At 39.0% G+C, this 19,383-nt stretch overlaps 1 protein-coding gene across 6 annotated transcripts in view; it reads right to left on the bottom strand.

Annotated features, from left to right (window-relative positions):
- The window catches only part of SPATA6 (spermatogenesis associated 6), a 158,492-nt gene that overhangs the window by 116,796 nt on the left and 22,313 nt on the right, over positions 1–19,383 (bottom strand). For all 6 annotated transcript variants that reach the window (XM_025288780.2, XM_044945033.1, XM_025288781.2 and 3 more), the window contains exon 3: positions 18,272–18,320. In XM_025288780.2, coding sequence (XP_025144565.2) covers positions 18,272–18,320 — 49 coding nt within the window. The remainder of the gene's footprint in view (positions 1–18,271; positions 18,321–19,383) is intronic.

Here is a 19,383-nt window from a genome sequence, read left to right as displayed (position 1 = left end):
TACACACACACACACACACACACACACACATTTTATATATATATATATATATATATATATATATGTATGTATATATATACACACACTCATATATATGTGTATATATATATAAGTGTATGGGTTTCCCAGGTGGCACTAGTGGTAAAGAACCCACCTGCCAATGCAGGAGATGTAAGAGACACGGAATCAATCCTTGGGTTGGTAAGATCCCCTAGAGAAGGTCACATCAACACACACACACATACCAAACAGATGTACATGCTCATGAACATCAAGGCATGTAATCAAGAATGTTCATAGTAACTTCATTCATAGCAGCAAAAATGGAAATAAGCAAAATGCCCATTAATAACAGAATAAACAACTTGGAGTATAGTCACATAAGGAGATACTACATAGCAACAATGACAAATGAAACAGTTATCAAAACAAAAATCAATTTCTCAGCAAAAATGCTAAGCAAAATAGGCCTGGAACAAAAGAATTTGCAAACAATGATTCCATTTATTTAATTTTCAACAATAGGCAAAACTAAACTACAATATCAGACTTTAAAATGGAAATTTCTTTCTGGAGCATAGAGGAAATAGAGATTGAACACAAAAGTAAAAGTGTTACTGGCTCAGCTGTGTCTGACTCTTTACAACTCCATGTACTCTAGGCCACAAGGCTACCCTGTCCATGGAATTCTCCAAGCAAAAACATTGGAGTGGTTAGCCATTCTTTTCTCCAGGGGATCTTTCCAACACAGGGATAGAACCCAGGTCTCCTGCAAAGCAGGCAGATTTTTTACCATCTGAGCCACCAGGGAAGCCTTTAGGTCAATAAATAGATATAGCCAAATTTCAGATGTTCAAGCTTCATTTTAAAAAGACAGAGGAACCAGAGATAAAATTGCCATCTGCTGGATCATTGTAAAAGCAAGAGAGTTCCAGAAATATACTACATCTGCTTTATTGACTATGCCAAAGCCTCTGACTGTGTGGATCACAATAAACTGTGCAAAATCCTGAAAGACATGGGAATACCAAACCACCTTACCTGCCTCCTGAGAAATCTGTAGTCAGGTCAAGAACCAACAGTTAGAACCAGACATGGAACAACAGACTGGTTCCAAATTAGGAAAGGAGCATGCTAAGCTGTATATTGTCACCCTCCTTTTTAATTTCTATGCAGAGTATATCATGTGAAATGCAGGCTGGATAAAGCACAAGCTGGAATCAAGATTGCTGGGAGAAATATCAATAACCAGATATGAAGATGACACCACCATTATGGCAGAAAGTGAAGAAGAACTAAAGGGCCTCTTGATGAAAGTGCAAGAGGAGAGTGAAAAAGTTGGCTTAAAAGTCAACATTCAGAAAACTAAAATCATGGCATCCAGTCCCATCACTTCATGGCAAATAGATGGGGGAACAAGGGAAACAGTGACAAACTTTATTTTTGAGGGGGCTCCAAAATCACTGCAGATGGTGACTGCAGCCATGAAATAAAAGACACTTGCTCCTTGGAAGAAAAGTTATGACCAACATAGACAGCATGTTAAAAAGCAGAGACTACTTTCCCAATAAAGGTCCATCTAGTCAAAGCTATGGTTTTTCCAGTAGTCATGTATGGATGTGAGAGTTGGACTATAAAGAAAGCTGAGTGCCAAAGAATCGATGCTTTTGAACTGTGGTGCTAGAGAAGATTCTTGAGAGTCCCTGGAAAGCAAGGAGATCAAACTAGTGAATCCTAAGGTAAATCAACGCTGAAGATTCATTGAGAGGACTGATGCTGAAGCTGAAACTCTAATATTTGGCCACATGATGCAAAGAACTGACTCATTTGTAAAGACCCTGATGCTGGGAAAGATTGAAGGTGGGAGGAGAAGGGGACGACAGAGGATGAGATGGTTGGATAGCATCACCAATTCGATGGACAAGTTTGAGTAAGCTCTGGGAATTGGTGATGGACAGAGAAGCCTGGTGTGCTGCAGTCTAAGGGGTCGCAAAGAGTCAGACATGACTGAAAGACTGAGCTGAACTGAAATTTCAGAAAGCTTTCCTTATCAGTTCAATCAGCTGTGTCCAACTCATTGCGACCCCATGGACTGTGGCATGCCAGGCCTCCCTGTCCATCACCAACTCACGGAGTTTACTCAATCTCATGACCGTTGAGTGGGTGGTGTCATCCAACCATCTCATCCTCTGTCGTCCCCTTTTCCACTCGCCTTCAATCTTTCCCAGCATCAGGGTCTTTTCTAATGAGTCAGTTCTTCACATCAGGTGGCCAAAGTATTGGAGTTTCAGCTTCAGCATCAGTCCTTCGAATGAATATTCAGGACTCATCTCCTTTAGGATTAACTGGTTGGATCTCCTTGCAGTCCAAGGGACTCTCAAGAGTCTTCTCCAACACCACAGTTCAAAAGCATCAATTCTTCACTACTCAGCTTCTTTATAGTCCAACTCTCACATCCATACATGACTACTGGAAAAACCATAGCCTTGACTAGATGGACCTTTGTTGACGAAATAATGTCTCTGCTTTTTAACAGGCTGTCTAGGTTGGTCATAACTTCTCTTCAAAGGAGTAAGCATCTTTTTATTTCATGGATGCAGTCACCATCTGCAGTGATTTTGGAGCCCAAGAAATTAAAGTCTGCCACAGTTTCCACTGTTTCTCCATCTATTTGCCATGTAGTGATGGGACTGGACGCCATTTTTGTTTTCTGAATGTTGACCTTTAAGCCAACTTTTCACTCTCCTCTTGCACTTTCATCAAGAGGCCCTTTAGTTCTTCTTCACTTCCTGCCATAAAGGTCGTGTCATCTGCATATTTGAGGTTATTGATATTTCTCCCAGCAATCTTGATTCCAGCTTGTGCTGTATCAATCCCAGTGTTTCTCAAGATATAGTCTGCATATAAATTAAATAAGCATGGTGACAATATACAGCTTTGATGTACTCCTTTTCCTATTTGGAACAAGACTGCTGTTCCATATCCATTTCTAACTGTTGCTTCCTGACCTACATACATTTTCTCAAGAGGCAGGTCAGGTGGTCTGGTATTCCCATCTCTTTCCGAATTTTCCACAGTTTATTGTGATCCACACAGTCAAAGGCTTTGACATAGTCAATAAAACAGAAATAGTTGTTTTTCTGGAGCTCTCTTGCTTTTTTGGTGATCCAGTGGTGGTTGGAAATTTTATCTCTGGTTCCTCTGCCTTTTCTAAAACCAGCTTGAACATCTGGAAGTTCATGGTTCACGTACTGGCTTGGAGAATTTTGAGTATTACTTTGCTATCATGTGAGATGAGTGCAATTGTGCAGTAGTTTGAGCATTCTTTGGCATTGCCTTTCTTTGGGATTGGAATAAACACTGACTTTTTCCAGTCCCATGGCCACTGCAAGTTTTCCAAATTTGCTGGCATATTGAGTGCAGCACTTTCACAGCATCATCTTTCAGGATTTGAAATAGCTCAACTGGAATTCCATCATCTCCACTCACTTTGTTCATAGTGATGCTTTCTAAGGCCCACTTGACTTCACATTCCAGGATGTCTGGCTCTAGGTCAGTGATCACACCATCGTGGTTATCTGGGTCATGAAGATCTTTTTTGTACAGTTCTTCTGTGTATCCTTGCCACCTCTTCTTAATATCTTCTGCTTCTGTTAGGTCCATACCATTTCTGTCCTTGATTGTGCCCATCTTTGCATGAAATGTTCCCTTGGTATCTCTAATTTTCTTGAATAGATCCCATTCTATTGTTTTCGTCTATTTCTTTGCACTGATCACTGAGGAAGGCTTTCTTATCTATCCTTCCTATTCTTTGGAACTCTGCATTCAAATGGGTATATCTTTCCTTTTCTGTTTTGCTTTTCGCTTCCCTTCTTTTCATGGCTATTTGTAAGGCCTCCTCAGACAGCCATTTTGCTTTTTTGCATTTCTTTTTCTTGGGGATGGTCTTGATCCCTGTCTACTGTACAATGTCAGGAACCTCCATCCATAGTTCATCAGGCACTCTTTATCAGATCTAGTCCCTTTAATCTATTTCTCACTGCCACTGTATAATCGTTAGGGATTTGATTTAGATCATACCTGAGTGGTCTAGTGATTTTCCCTACTTCAATTTAAGTCTGAATTTGACAATAAGGAGTTCATGATCTGAGCCACAGTCAGCTCCCAGTCTTATTTTTGCTGAATGTATAGAGCTTCTCCATCTTTGGCTGCAAAAAATATAATCAGTATGATTTCAGCATTAAACATCTGTCAGTGTCCATGTGTAGAGTCTTCTCTTGTATTGTGGGAAGAGGGTGTTTGCTATTACCAGTGCATTCTCTTGGCAGAACTCTATTAGTGTTTGCCCTGCTTCATTCTGTACTCCAAGACCAAATTTGCCTGTTATTCCAGGTGTTTCTTGACATCCTACTTTTGCATTCCAGTCCCCTATAATGAAAAGGACATCTTTTTTGGGTGTTAATTCTAGAAGGTCTTATAGGTCTTCATAGAACCGTTCAACTTCAGCTTCTTCAGCATTACTGGTTGGGGCATAGACTTGGATTACTGTGATATTGAATAGAGGTTAGAGAGTATAAGGTAGGTTTTCTGAAATTTGGCAATGTTCTAATTCTTGACCTAGGTTGCAGTTACACAGGTGGTCATACTGTAATATTTCAGTCAGCTACTGTTAGAGATAGCAGGTTAAATGTATGCATATAGTTCCTTTCTGAACTCTCACTAAATGAATAAAGGAATTAAACACACACATACACACCAACTCACAATGACAAAACTAAAGAGAAAAAAATTTGAACAAAAGTGGTAACTGAGTTAACAGCCTAAAGAAAGAACCTTAAGCCAATAGAGAGAAAAGCTTAGAAGCAAGCTTTTTTATACTAAAGAACTCCTAAAAAACATAGCAATTGGTGGTACAATGTACCTTTGGCAATGACAAAATCAGTGGAGCTAAAACCAGAGAAATAACTGAAAATTTCAGAAACAGTCCACCCCATATCCTTCTTCTAACTTACTGCTAGGAAACTGCCCTTACCCATTCTCAGACACATGAAAGGGAGTTATTCTCTAAAGAGTTAGAACAGGAGGGTAAGGGGAGATGGATTGAAAGTTTTTTAGGGAAAGGAGAAGCAGAGGGAAGAAGAGGGTTAGGAGGAAGAGAAAAAGAAGTAACAGTAATAGTCACTGTTGTCCTCACTGTCATGGAAACAGCAAGTACAAATGAAAACAGGTAGATTAAGAATCTCAGCTATGTAATGAGACTTTACTATAGGTCCTTACACCACAAGGTTCTAAAAACAGGTCATCAAGTATATAGCTTCCAGGAGAAATATGTAAATGATTTTTCTACTGAATATGATCTGTTGAAGAGAAAAGACATTAAAAGATGCTGACATAATTTCCAATAACATAGCTCAAGAAATCACCCTACAATAAAGTTCACACTGAAATCTCCATCCTAGAGGAACCCCAATAGACTTAGTAATTAGTGGCACCTCTGGGAAAAATTGAGGGCAGGAGGAGAAGGGAACGACAGAGGATAAGATGGTTGAATGGCACCACCGACTCAATGGACATGGGTTTGGGTGGACTCCAGGAGTTGGTGATGGACAAGGAGGCCTGGTGTGCTGTGGTTCATGGGGCCGCAAAGAGTTAGACACGACTGAGCGACTGAACTGGGACTGGAACTGGATGTTCCTATTGCCATTTTAATTGTTTGGGGTTGATTTTGTAGATCTTTTTTCTTCTCTTCTATTTCTTGACTATATAAGTCCCTTTAACATTTGTTGTAAAGCTGGTTTGGTGGTATGGAATTCTCTTAACTTTTGCTTGTCTGAAAAGCTTTTTATTTCTCCATCAATTTTGAATGAGATCTTTGTGGGGTACAGTAATCTTGGTTATAGATTTTTCCCTTTTGGTACTTCAAATGTATCCTGCTATTCCTTTCTGGCCTGCCGAGTTTCGGCTGAAAGATCAGCTGTTAAGTGTATGGGGTTTCCCTTGAATGTTACTTGTTGCTTCTCCCTTGCTGCTTTTAATATTCTTTCTTTGTGTTTAGTATTTGTTAGTTTGATTAGTATGTGTCTTGGCGTGTTTCTCCTTGGGTTTATCCTGTATAGCACTCTTTGTGCCTCTTTGATTCAACTATTTCCTTTTCCATGTTGGGGAAATATTCAACTATAATCTCTTCAAAAATTTTCTCATACCCTTTCTTCTTCTCTTCATCTGGGACCCCTATAATTCAAATATTGGTGCATTTGATATTGTCCCAGAGATCTCTGCGACTATCCTCGGTTCTTCTCATTCTTTTTACTTTATTGTGCTCTTGAGAAGTTATTTCCACCATTTTATCTTCCAGATCACTGATTCATTCTTCTGCTTCAGATATTCTGCTATTGATTCCTTCTAGAGTATTTTTAATTTCAGTAATTCTGTTGTCTAGGTATGCTTATTCTCTAATTCCTCTAGGTCTTTGTTAATTGATTCTTGCATTTTCTCCGTTTTGTTTTCAAGGTTTTTGATCATCTTTACTATAATTATTCTGAATTATTTTTCAGGTAGTTTGCCTATTTCCTCTTCATTTACTTGGACTTCTGTGTTTCTAGATTGTTCCTTCCTTTGTGTAGTATTTCTCTACCTTTTCACTATTTTTAAAATCTTATTGTGTTTGAGGTCTCTTTTTTTCCAGGTTTCAAGGTTGTAGAAAGAAACACATCATAAAGATTTGAGCATGGAACCAACCTAGATGTCCATCAGCAGATGAATGGATAAGAAAGCTATGGTACATATACACAATGGAGTATTACTCAGCCATTAAAAAGAATACATTTGAATCAGTTCTAATGAGGTGGATGAAACTGGAGCCTATTATACAGAGTGAAGTAAGCCAGAAAGAAAAACACCAATACAGTATACTAACGCATATATATGGAATTTAGAAAGATGGTAACAATAACCCAGTGTACGAGACAGCAAAAGAGACACTGATGTATAGAACAGTCTTATGGACTCTGAGAGAGAGGGAGAGGGTGGGAAGATTTGGGAGAATGGCATTGAAACATGTAAAATATCATGTATGAAACGAGTTGCCAGTCCAGGTTCGATGCACAATGCTGGATGCTTGGGGCTGGTGCACTGGGATGACCCAGAGGGATGGAATGGGGAGGGAGGAGGGAGGAGGGTTCAGGATGGGGAACACATGTATACCTGTGGTGGATTCATTTTGATATTTGGCAAAACTAATACAATTAAGTAAAGTTAAAAAAAAAAAAGATTTGAGCAGAAATAAATGAAAAAGAAATGAAAGAAACAATAGTAAAGATTAATGAAATTAAAAGTGGGTTCTTTGAGAAGATAAACAAAATTGACAAATCTTCATAAAGATAAACAAAATTGACAAGCCAGACTCATCAAGAAAAAGAGGGAAGAATCAAATCAACAAAATTAGAGATGAAAAAGGAGAGGTAACAAAAAACAATGCAAAAATACAAAGGATTATAAGAGACTATTATGAACAACTATATGGCAATAAAATGGATAACCTGGAAGAAATGGACAGATTCTTAGAAAAGTTCAATCTTGAAAAACTGAACCAGGAAGAAAGAGAAATTATAAACAACTCAATTGTAAGCACCAAAATTGAAGCTGTGATAAAAAATCTCCCAAAATACAAAAGCCCAGGACCAGATGGCTTCACAGGAGAACTCTATCAAACATTCAGAGAAGAGCTAATGCTTATCCTTCTAAAACTCTTTCAAAAAATTACAGAGGAAGGAACACTTCCAAACTCATTCTACAAGGCCAATTACCCCGATACAAAAACAAGACAAAGACAACACACAAAAAAAGAAAACTACAGCCCAATATCACTGATGAACACAGATGCAAAAATCCTCAACAAAATGTTAGCAAACAGAATTCAGCAACACATCAAAAAGCTCAGATGCCATGATCAAGTTGAGCTTATTCCAGGAATGCAAGGATTCTTCAATATATGCAAATCAATGTGGTATACCATATTAACAAACTGAAAGGTAAAAACCATATGATAATCTCAATAAATGCAGAAAAATCCTTTGACAAAATTCAGCACCCATTTATGAATAAAACTCTTCAAAAAGTGGGCATAGAAGGAACCTACCTTCACATAGTAAAGGCCATATATGATAAGCCTACAGCAAACATTATTCTCAATGGTGAAAAACTGAAAGCATTCCCCCTAAGATGAGGAACAAGACAAGGGTGTCCACTTTCACCACTATTATTCAACATAGTTCTGGATGTCCTAGCTATAGCAATCAGAGAAGAAAAAGAAATAAAAGGAATCCAGATCAGAAAAGAAGTAGTAAAGCTCTCACTGTTTGCAGATGACATGATACTGTACATAGAAAACCCTAAAGATAGTATCAGAAAATTACTAGAGCTAATGAGTGAATTTAGCAAAGTTGCAGGATATAAAATCAATACACAGAAATCACCTGCATTTCTATATACTAACAATGAAAAATCAGAAAGAGAAATTAAGGAATCAATCCCATTCACCACTGCCACAAAAAGAATTAAATATCTAGGAATAAACTTACCTAAGGAGACAAAAGAACTGTACACATAAAATTATAAGACAGTGATGAAAGAAATCAAAGACAACATAAACAGATGGAGAGATATTCCATGTTCCTGGTAGGAAGAATCAATATTGTAAAAATGACTATACTACCAAATGCAATCTACAGATTCAATGTGATCCCTGTCAAATTACCAATGGTATTTTTCACAGAACTAGAGCAAAAAATTTCACAATTCATATGGAAACACAAAATACCCCAGGATAGCCAAAGCAGTCTTGAGAAAGAAGAATGGAGCTGGAGGAATCAATCTTCCTGACTTCAGACTGTATTACAAAGCTACAGTCATCAAGACAGTATGTTACTGACACGAAAACAGAAATATAGACCATTGGAACAAGATAGAAAGCCCAGAAATAAACCCATCCACCCATGGGTACCTCATTTCTGACAAAGGAGGCAAGAATATACAATGGGGCAAAGACAGCCTCTTCAATAAATGGTGCTGGGAAAACTGGACAGCTACATGTAAAAGAATGAAATTAGAACACTTCCTAACACCATACACAAAGATAAACTCAAAATGGATTAAAGACCTAAATGTAAGACCAAAAACTATGAAACTGTTAGACAAAAACACAGGCAGAACACTCCGACATAAAACAAAGCAAGATCCTCTATGACCTACCTCCTAGAGTAATGGAAATAAAAACAAAAGTAAACAAGTGTGACCTGATTAAACTTAAAAGCTTTTGCACTGCAAAGAAACTTTAAGCAAGGTGAAAAGACAACCCTCAGAATGGGAGAAAATAATAGCAAATGAAACAACTGACAAAGGATTAATTTCCAAAATATACAAGCAGCTCATAGAACTCAATACCAGAAAAACAAACAACCCAATCAAAAAGTGGGGGAAAGACCTAAATAGACATTTCTCCAAAGAAGACACACAGATGGCTAACAAACACATGAAAAGATGCTCAACATCACTCATTATTAGAGAAATGCAAATAAAAACTACAATGAGATATTACCTCACACTGGTCAGAATGGCCATCATCAAAAAGTCTACAAACAATAAATGCTGGAGAGGGTGTGGAGAAAAGGGAATGCTCTTGCACTGTTGGTGGGAATGCAAACTGATACAGCCACTATGGAAGACAGTATGGAGACTCCTTTAAAAACTAGGAATAAAACCACCATATGACCCAGCAATTCCACTCCTAGGCATATACCCTGAGGAAACCAAAATTGAAAAAGACACATGTATCCCATTATTCACTGAAGCACTATTTACAATAGCTAGAGCATGGAAGCAACATAGATGTCCATCGACAGATGAATGGATAAAGAAGTTGTGGTACAAATGCCCAATGGAATATTACTCAGCCATAAAAAGGAATGCATTTGAGTCAGTTCTGATGAGGTGGATGAACCTAAAACCTATTATACAGAGTGAAGTGAGTCATAAAGAGAAAGATAAATATTGTATTCTAATACAGAATCCAGAAAAATGGTACTGAAGAATTTATTTACAGGGCAGCAGTGGAGAAACAGACATAGAGAATAGACTTATGGACATGGGGAGAGGGGAAGGGAGAGTGAGATGTATGGAAAGAGTAACATGGAAACTTCCATTAACATACATAAAATAGATAGCCAATGGGAATTTGTTGTATGGCTCAGGAAACTTAAACCAGGGCTGTGCAGCAGTCTAAAGGGGTGGGATGGGGAGGGAGATGGGAGGGAGGTCCAAAAGGGAGAGGATATATGTATACCTACGGATGAAAGTGAAAGAGGAGAGCGAAAAAGTTGGCTTAAAGCTCAACATTCAGAAAACTAAGATCATGGCATCTGGTCCCATCACTTTATGGCAATTAGATGGGGAAACAGTGGAAACAGTGGCTGACTTTATTTTGGGGAGCTCCAAAATCACTGCAGATGGTGATTACAGCCATGAAATTAAAAGATGCTTACTCCTTGGAAGGAAAGTCATGGTCAACCTAGATAGCATATTAAAAAGCAGAGATATTACTTTGCCAACAAAGGTCCATCTAGTCAAGGCTATGGTTTTTCCAGTGGTCATGTATGGATCTGAGAGTTGGACTGTGAAGAAGGTTGAGCGCTGAAGAATTGATGCTTTTGAACTGTGGTGCTGGAGAGGACTCTTGCGAGTCCCTTGGACTGCAAGGAGGTCCAACCAGTCCATCCTAAAGGAGACCAGTCCTGGGTGTTCATTGGAGGGACTGATATTGGCCCATGCTGACTTTGCATGGGCCACCTCATGCAAAGAGTTGACTCATTGGAAAAGACCCTGATGCTGGGAGGGATTGGGGGCAGGAAGAGAAGGGGACGACAGAGGATGAGATGGCTGGATGGCATCACCAACTCGATGGACATGAGTTTGAGTAAACTCCGGGAGCTGGTGATGGACAGGGAGGCCTGGCGTGCTGCGATTCATGGAGTCGCAAAAAGTCAGACACGACTGAGCAACTGAACTGAACTGATGGCTGATTCATGTTGAGGTTTGACAGAAAACAACAAAATTCTATAAAGCAATTATCCTTCAATAAAAAAAATTTTTTAAAAGAAAGACTTTAAATTACTAAAGAAAAAGCTTTTACAGAACTAATGTTCCTGGAAACCAAATAGTAAGTTCCAATTACTGGAACATATAATTAGTCCCATTTTACTGTTGTTTTTTTATCTTATAACTAAGTAATGACAATTTCCCTTCTTTCTCTGTAAAAATTCAAATTTTTACATGTACTTTCAATGTGAGTTACAAAGTAAATGTACTACAGCATTCCAGAAATCTTAGTCATGTGCAGCAAGTCAAAAGCTATAGTAAACTTAAGAGAAAGTGCCAGAATACCATTAATCCTTTGTACCAACAAGAGTAATCGCTATAACAATTTCTAATAAATGCCTATTTATCCACTTTAACTACAAGGGCAATTGGTGGGAATGCATTTGCCATCATGGATTTAAAATATGAATCCTGAGTCCTACAAGCTCTCCTGATGACTGAGGCAGGGAGTCTCTCACTCATAGACACGAAGGATTTATTCTCAGCCTTCAAATCTTCATGTGAAAGCATTTTAAATACTGCAGACACCAAACAAGCAGCAATTCTCAGAAGCGATAAAGTAGGAGCTATAATGAAACTGCTATTTTTCCCTATAGGCAAGAGAAAACAATAGGGACAGCTAGTAATCTACTGCAATAAAAATAAAGATCTTATCTTTTCTTTATCCAAACATTGAAGGGTATGAAACCAAGGTAATTATTAATATATTACAAATTTTCAAATACAACATATATTTCCTAATCAAAGGATTATAGTGCAAACAGGTATCTTTCAATTGCACAGTTCCAGCACTCATGAAAAGAGTAATGAGAGGCAGTTATATGATATTTATGGTATTTTATTTAACTCCTTTGAACATTAAACATCTAGTATGTATCAGGTATTGTCATATGCACACAGCAGCTACAAAAAAGGAAAAGTCAATGCTCTTATGAAACTATCATTCTGATGAGAGAAAAAATAAAAAATAACGTATCAGTGCTAAGAAGAAAAACAGGAGAACTATCTCCATCCCTATTTACCCTGAGCAGTACCCTTTTCACAGCTGTTGTCTTAGTGGAAATACTAAAAACACTCTCTTACGCTCCAAGTATCCTGCTAGAAGATAGGATAACCTTAAAGACAATGGGATAGAGATCGAGATATTGACCAAAAGGCAATGCCATTATTAAATACTTGGATGAGAAAAGATCTCTCATTATAATGATAAATTTGAGGAAGGACTGGAGAGAAGAGAGGGAGCAAGCAATACCCACATCGGCAAGAAGAGCTTTGAAGGCCGTATATTTGTGGCAGTATGTAGCTCACCCTTAAACAATGTGAGGGCCAGGGATGCCCATTCTCTCTGTAAAAAATCCACATACAGCTTATAGCCAGCCCTCCATATTGGTTTCTCTGTGTAAGTGGTTCCTCCGTATCTGTTCAGTTCAGTTCAGTTGAGTCACTCAGTCGTATCTGACTCTTTGCGAGCCCATGAATCGCAGCACACCAGGCCTCCCTGTCCATCACCAACTCCCAGAGTTTACTCAAACTCATGTCCATCGAGTTGGTGATGCCATCCAGCCATCTCATCCTATGTTGTCCCCTTCTCCTCCTGCCCCCAATCCCTCCCAGCATCAGGGTCTTTTCCAATGAGTCATCTCTTTGCATGAGGTGGCCAAAGTATTGGAGTTTCAGCTTTAGCATCAGTCCTTCCAATGAACACCTAGGACTGATCTGCTTTAGAATGGACTGCTTGGATCTCCTTGCAGTCCAAGGGACTCTCAAGAGTCTTCTCCAGCACCACAGTTCAAAAGCATCAATTCTTCAGTGCTCAGATTTCTTCACAGTCCAAGTGTCACATCCATACATGACTACTGGAAAAACCATAGCCTTGACTAGATGGACCTTTGTTGGCAAGTAATGTCTATGCTTTTTAATATGCTATCTAGGTTGACCATAACTTTCCTTCCAAGGAGTAAGCATCTTTTAATTTCATGGCTGCAATCACCATCTGTAGTGATTTTGGAGCCCCCCAAAATAAAGTCTGTTTATTTGTTTCCCCCTGTATTCGCCATGAAGTGATGGGACTGGATGCCATGATCTTAGTGTTCTGAATACTGAGCTTTAAGCCAACTTTTTCACTCTCCTCTTTCACTTTCATCAAGAGGCTCTTTACTTCCTCCTCACTTTCTTCCATAAGGGTGGTAGCATCTGCATATCTGAGGTTATTGATATTTCTCCCGGCAATCTTGATTCCAGCTGGTGCTTCATCCAGCCCAGCGTTTCTCATGATGTACTCTGCATAGAAGTTAAATAAGCAGGGTGACAATATACAGCCTTGACGTACTCCTTTTCCTATCTGGAACCAGTCTGTTGTTCCATGTCCAGTTCTAACTGTTGCTTCCTGACCTGCATACAGATTTCTCAAGAGGCAGGTCAGGTGGTCTGGTATTCCCATCTCTTTCAGAATGTTCCACAGTTTATTGTGATCCACACAGTTAAAGGCTTTGGAATAGTCAATAAAGCAGAAATAGATGTTTTTCTGGAACTCTCTTGCTTTTTCGATGATCCAGCGGATGTTGGCAATTTGATCTCTGGTTCCTCTGCCTTTTCTAAAACCAGCTTGAACATCTGGAAGTTCATGGTTCACATTATTGCTGAAGCCTGGCTTGGAGAATTTTGAGCATTACTTTACTAGCGTGTGAGATGAGTGCAATTGTGCGGAAGTTTGAGCATTCTTTGGCATTGCTTTTCTTTGGGATTGGAATGAACACTGACCTTTTCCAGTCCTGTGGCCACTGCTGAGTTTTCCAAATTTGTTGGCATATTGAGTGCAGCACTTTTACAGCATCATCTTTCAGGATTTGAAATAGCTCAACTGGAATTCCATCACCTCCACTAGCTTTGTTCGTAGTGATGCTTTCTAAGGCCCACTTGACTTCACATTCCAGGATGTCTGGCTCTAGGTGAGTGATCACATCATCGTGATTATCTGGGTCGTGAAGATCTTTTTTGTACAATTCTTCTGTGTATTCTTGCCACCTCTTCTTAATATCTTCTGCTTCTGTAAGGTCCATACCATCTCTATCCTTTATCGAGCCCATCTTTGCATGAAATGTTCCCTTGGTATCTCTAATTTTCTTGAATAGATCTCTAGTCTTTCCCATTCTATTGTTTTCCTCTATTTCTTTGCGTTGATTGCTGAGGAAGGCTTTCTTATCTCTCCTTGCTATTCTTTGGAACTCTGCCTTCAGATGCTTATATCTTTCCTTTTCTCCTTTGCTTTTCGCTTCTCTTCTTTTCACAGCTATTTGTAAGGCCTCCTCAGACAGCCATTTTGCTTTTTTGCATTTCTTTTTCTTGGAGATGGTCTCGATCCCTGTCTCTTGTCAATGCCACGAACCTCTGTCCATAGTTCATCAGGCACTCTGTCTATAAGATCTAGTCCCTTAAATCTATTTCTCACTTCCACTGTATAATCATAAGGGGTTTGATTTAGGTCATACCTGAATAGTCTAGTGGTTTTCCCTACTCTATCTATCTGATCTAGGCCCTTAAATCTATTTCTCACTTCCACTGTATAATCATAAGGGATTTGATTTAGGTCATATCTGAATGGTCTAGTGGTTTTTCCCTACACAGCCTTGTCTAACTCAATGAAACTAAGCCATGCCCGTGGGGCAACCCAAGACAGGCGGGTCATGGTGGAGAGACCTGACAGAATGTGGTTCACTGGAGAAGGGAATGGCAAACCACTTCAGTATTCTTGCCTTGAGGACCCCATGAACAGTATGAAAAGGCAAAATGATAGGACACTGAAAGAGAAACTCCCCAGGTCAGTAGGCGCCCAATATGCCACTGGAGATCAGTGGAGAAATAACTCCAGAAAGAATGAAGGGATGGAGCCAAAGCAAAAACAATACCCAGTTGTGGATGTGACTGGTGATAGAAGCAAGGTCCCATGCTGTAAAGAGCAATATTGCATAGGAACCCGGAATGTCAGGTCCATGAATCAAGGCAAATTGGAAGTGGTCAAAGAAGAGATGGCAAGAGTGAATGTTGACATTCTAGGAATCAGCGAACTGAAATGGACTGGAATGGGTGAATTTAACTCAGATGACCATTATATCTACTACTGCGGATAGGAATCCCTCAGAAGAAATGGAGTAGCCATCATGGTCAACAAAAGAGTCCGTAATGCAGTACTTGGATGCAATCTCAAAAACGACAGAATGATCTCTGTTCGTTTCCAAGGCAAACCATTCAATATCACAGTAATCCAAGCCTATGCCCCAACCAGTAATGCTGAAGAAGCTGAAGTTGAACGGTTCTATGAAGACCTACAAGACCTTTTAGAACTAATACCCAAAAAAGATGTCCTTTTCATTATAGGGACTGGAATGCAAAAGTAGGAAGTCAAGAAACACCTGGAGTAACAGGCAAATTTGGCCTTGGAATACAGAATGAAGCAGGGCAAAGACTAATAGATTTTTGCCAAGAAAATGCACTCGTCATAGCAAACACCCTCTTCCAACAACACAAGAGAAGACTCTACACATGGACATCCCTAGATGGTCAACACTGAAATCAGATTGATTATGTTCTTTGCAGCCAAAGATGGAGAAGCTCTACACAGTCAACAAAAACAAGACCGGGAGCTGACTGTGGCTCAGATCATGAACTCCTTATTACCAAATTCAGACTTAATTTGAAGAAAGTAGGGAAAACCATTAGACCATTCAGGTATGAACTAAATCAAATCCCTTATGATTGCCTTCTTAGTCTTAGTCAATTACACAACTCAGTTTAAACTCTGTACTAGGGATTATACAACAACAATGTATCCTGCTTGAGGACAGTTTCCCCTTCCTGAAAATGTTCTGACTAACCCTGATAGTTTAGAATGTATATTATGGAAGTAGGTCTGGGAGGATCTTTCTATTGTTAAATTCTAATCTTGTTATCCTAAAATGTAAATTGTGGGAGTGGGTCTGGTAAAATTTTCACAAACTCCAGACATTCTTTTGATTCATTGTAATAACTAATTAAAAGGTATATAATTCCATTGCTAACACTAGCAAGGGGTGGGGGGGGCACTCTCTATCCTCCTTCTGATAACTGTGCCAGAAGCTTTCTCTATCTCTTTTATACTTTAATAAAACTTTATTACACAAAAGCTCTGAGTGATCAAGCCTTGTCTCTGGCTCCAGATTGAATTCTTCTCCTCTGAAGGCCAAGAATCCCGGCATCTTTCATGGTTCAGCAACAACCTTTCAAGGGTTAACATACAGTACAATAGGCAAATGTCAAAAACTATTAAAGCTGATAGGTATTATGGGATTTCATCATTCCATCCTTTCTACTTTTAGTATAGTTTTAATTTTCATATCAGTAAGGTTAGGACATAACAAAAAGTTGCAAAACTGATAAGAAAATAAAAGAAAAAGGAGCCCAAAGCTCACCAGAGAGGTCAGGGATAAAGACTCTCGTGAAGTCATCAGAAGACAGGTTAAAAACAAAAGACAGGTAAAACATGAAGCCAAGTGCTTGGAGAATATCATATAAGGAGAGAGTAGAAACTAAGTAAAAAGAGACCATAGAAGTAAAGCCAGAAGAATGCCAATATTTAAAGACAGGACGGACAAACATGAATTTGAGAAAGATACCAAAAAGTAGAATATCAGTGACAAGAGAAGAGACTTAACAGCAAAATTGAATCAGGGAAATCAAGGCAAGAAAGATTCCAGATAATAATAATCATCAAGTACCCTTCTTAGAGTTCCTAAATTTCAAATCAAAGAGAAAAATAATTATGTTTAACAAAATTTCAGCATGATGAGAGAAATAATTATCTTCATATTTTCTGAGATGTACAGTTTACCAGATACTGAACAAGATGTTCAAAAAAATTAGAAGCCATTTACCCACTAGCACCTGGTGGCTCAAATGGTAAAGAATCTGCCTGCAATGTAGGAGATCTGGGTTTGATCCCTGCGTAGGAAAGATCTCCTGGAGAAGGATTTCCAAGGGTAGAAATGAACCACCCCTATTTCTATCTGTATGTCCAGATTCTAGCATGGTGACAAGTTGCAATGTTTCTATATTGCCAGATTCCCAATGGGGTGCAAACCCCATGGAAGGGACAGCTGACACTGATGAGGCTCAATATCGTTGATGTTTTGAGCCACAGTTATACATTAGACCAATCTGGTAATTCCTAATCCCTTTCTGATTACAAAGATAAGTAACAGAGCTTTTCACTTCATATTCAGAACTTGAATAACTTCTCCCCAATATACTTTGCATTGATGTTCCCACAAATAACTGGACCTTTTTATAGTTGGTTCCTAGCACTTTGAGGAACTTACTGCTAACCACAACCTTGAAAATGTTGCTTTCAAATAATTGATTTACATACTATGTACAATAAAAACACAAAAGCAAATATATATTTTAAGCTACTATTACTTTAATCTTCTATTATTTACTCTCTTGACTTGATGTTAAAGCTGAAACTCCAATACTTTGGCCACCTCATGCGAAGAGCTGACTCATTTGAAGAGACCCTGATGCTGGGAAAGAATGAGGGCAGGAGGAGAAGGGGACGACAGAGGATGAGATGATTGGATGGCATCACCGACTCAATGGACATGGCTTTGGGTGAACTCCGGGAGTTGGTGATGGACAGGGAGCCTGGCGTGCTGCGGTTCATGGGGTTGCAACGAGTCGGACATGACTGAGCGACTGAACTGAACTGAACTGACTTACAACACGATGAGGTTAAAGACAGATTTTTGTATGCAGGGCAGAATCCCACTTAACACAAATCATAATCCTTACATCATTAACAACCCATAACATCTTAGTCAATAAAAAGTTCAAATAACTCTTTTTGTTATTTACAGATCAAACCCAGAAAAAGGAAAGAGTCCCCATCTCTGCAGCACATGTATTTTTTTTTTATTATTGCTTCCGGGTATATTCCGAAATTCTAAAAAAAGTAGGAAAAAAAAAAAAAGGCCTCACCTTGAGATTTATCAAGTTCTTATTAGACCCTCTTTGACTTTTATCTAACTCAGGATTAAACATCATAATTCTAAAATCTCTCAGAATCAGGAATTAAGAGTTAAAAACTTACATTCAAGCTGTGCAACCACATCTCCAGGGTCCACTGCTTCAGGGAACACCTATGAGAGAAGGCAGAGAGAAGCAGGATGGAGAAGAGAAAGTAAAAGGAAGACATATATGAGACAGTCTTTGTGCTTTCCTTCTCTTTACCAGAATATTCCTTTCCCAACCAAAGAAACTTTTGACATTATTGAGAATTGTCACTTCTCTGTTTCCCATGATCACCATGCAAGATTTTACCAACAAAAAAAAATTACAGCTGGCTCTGATTCCCTCTCCAATTTCATCTGCTAGCAGTCCTCTCTTTGTTACCATGGTCGTATTTGCCTTCTTGCTGTTCCTCCTGCTCAGTAAGCTTATCCCCAAGAAGACACCTTTATATTTGCTGTTCCTCTGCTTAGAATGCTGCTACCCTAGACATTTAAATACTACCTCATAATTCAGACTCAATTTCAATGTTATTGCCTTCTCTGACCACCATCTTCAAAACAGACAATCCTCTTAATCCCTCTGTTCCCTTACCCTCCCTTTATTCTCTTCATGACAGCTCAGTTCAGTTTAGTCACTGTCGTGTTCAACTCTTTGCACCCCCATGGACTGCAGCATGCCAAGCCTCCCTGTCCATCACCAACTTCCAGAGTTTACTCAAACTCATGTCCTTTGAGTCAGTGATGCCATTCAACCATCTCATCCTCTGTCGTCCCCTTCTCCTCCCGCCTTCAATCTTTCCCAGCATCAGGATCTTTTCAAATGAGTCAGTTCTTCGCATCAGGTGGCCAAAGTATTGGAGTTTCAGCTTCAACATCAATCCTTCCAATGAATATTCAGGACTGATTTCCTTTAGGATGGACTGGTTGGATCTCGCAGTCCAAGGGACTCTCAAGAGTCTTCTCCGACACCACAGTTCATGACACTCACCATCTAAAAGTGTATTACTCATGCATTTACTTGATTACTGTTTGTTTTTCCTATTATAATGAAAGCTCCAAGAGGGGAAAATGTTTGTCTTATTTATTCAGTGCCTAGAATAGTACATAGAACAGAGCTGGTACTCAGTATTTATTCCTGGAGAAGAGAAAGGAAAATAAGAAAGGAAGTAAGGAGGAAGGGAAGAAAGGGAAG

This window comes from Bubalus bubalis, chromosome 6 (assembly GCF_019923935.1).
Source record: "Bubalus bubalis isolate 160015118507 breed Murrah chromosome 6, NDDB_SH_1, whole genome shotgun sequence".
Classification (NCBI taxonomy): domain Eukaryota; kingdom Metazoa; phylum Chordata; class Mammalia; order Artiodactyla; family Bovidae; genus Bubalus; species Bubalus bubalis.
Note: the sequence above shows the minus strand (reverse complement) of the source record. Positions and strands in the feature narration are given on the sequence as shown.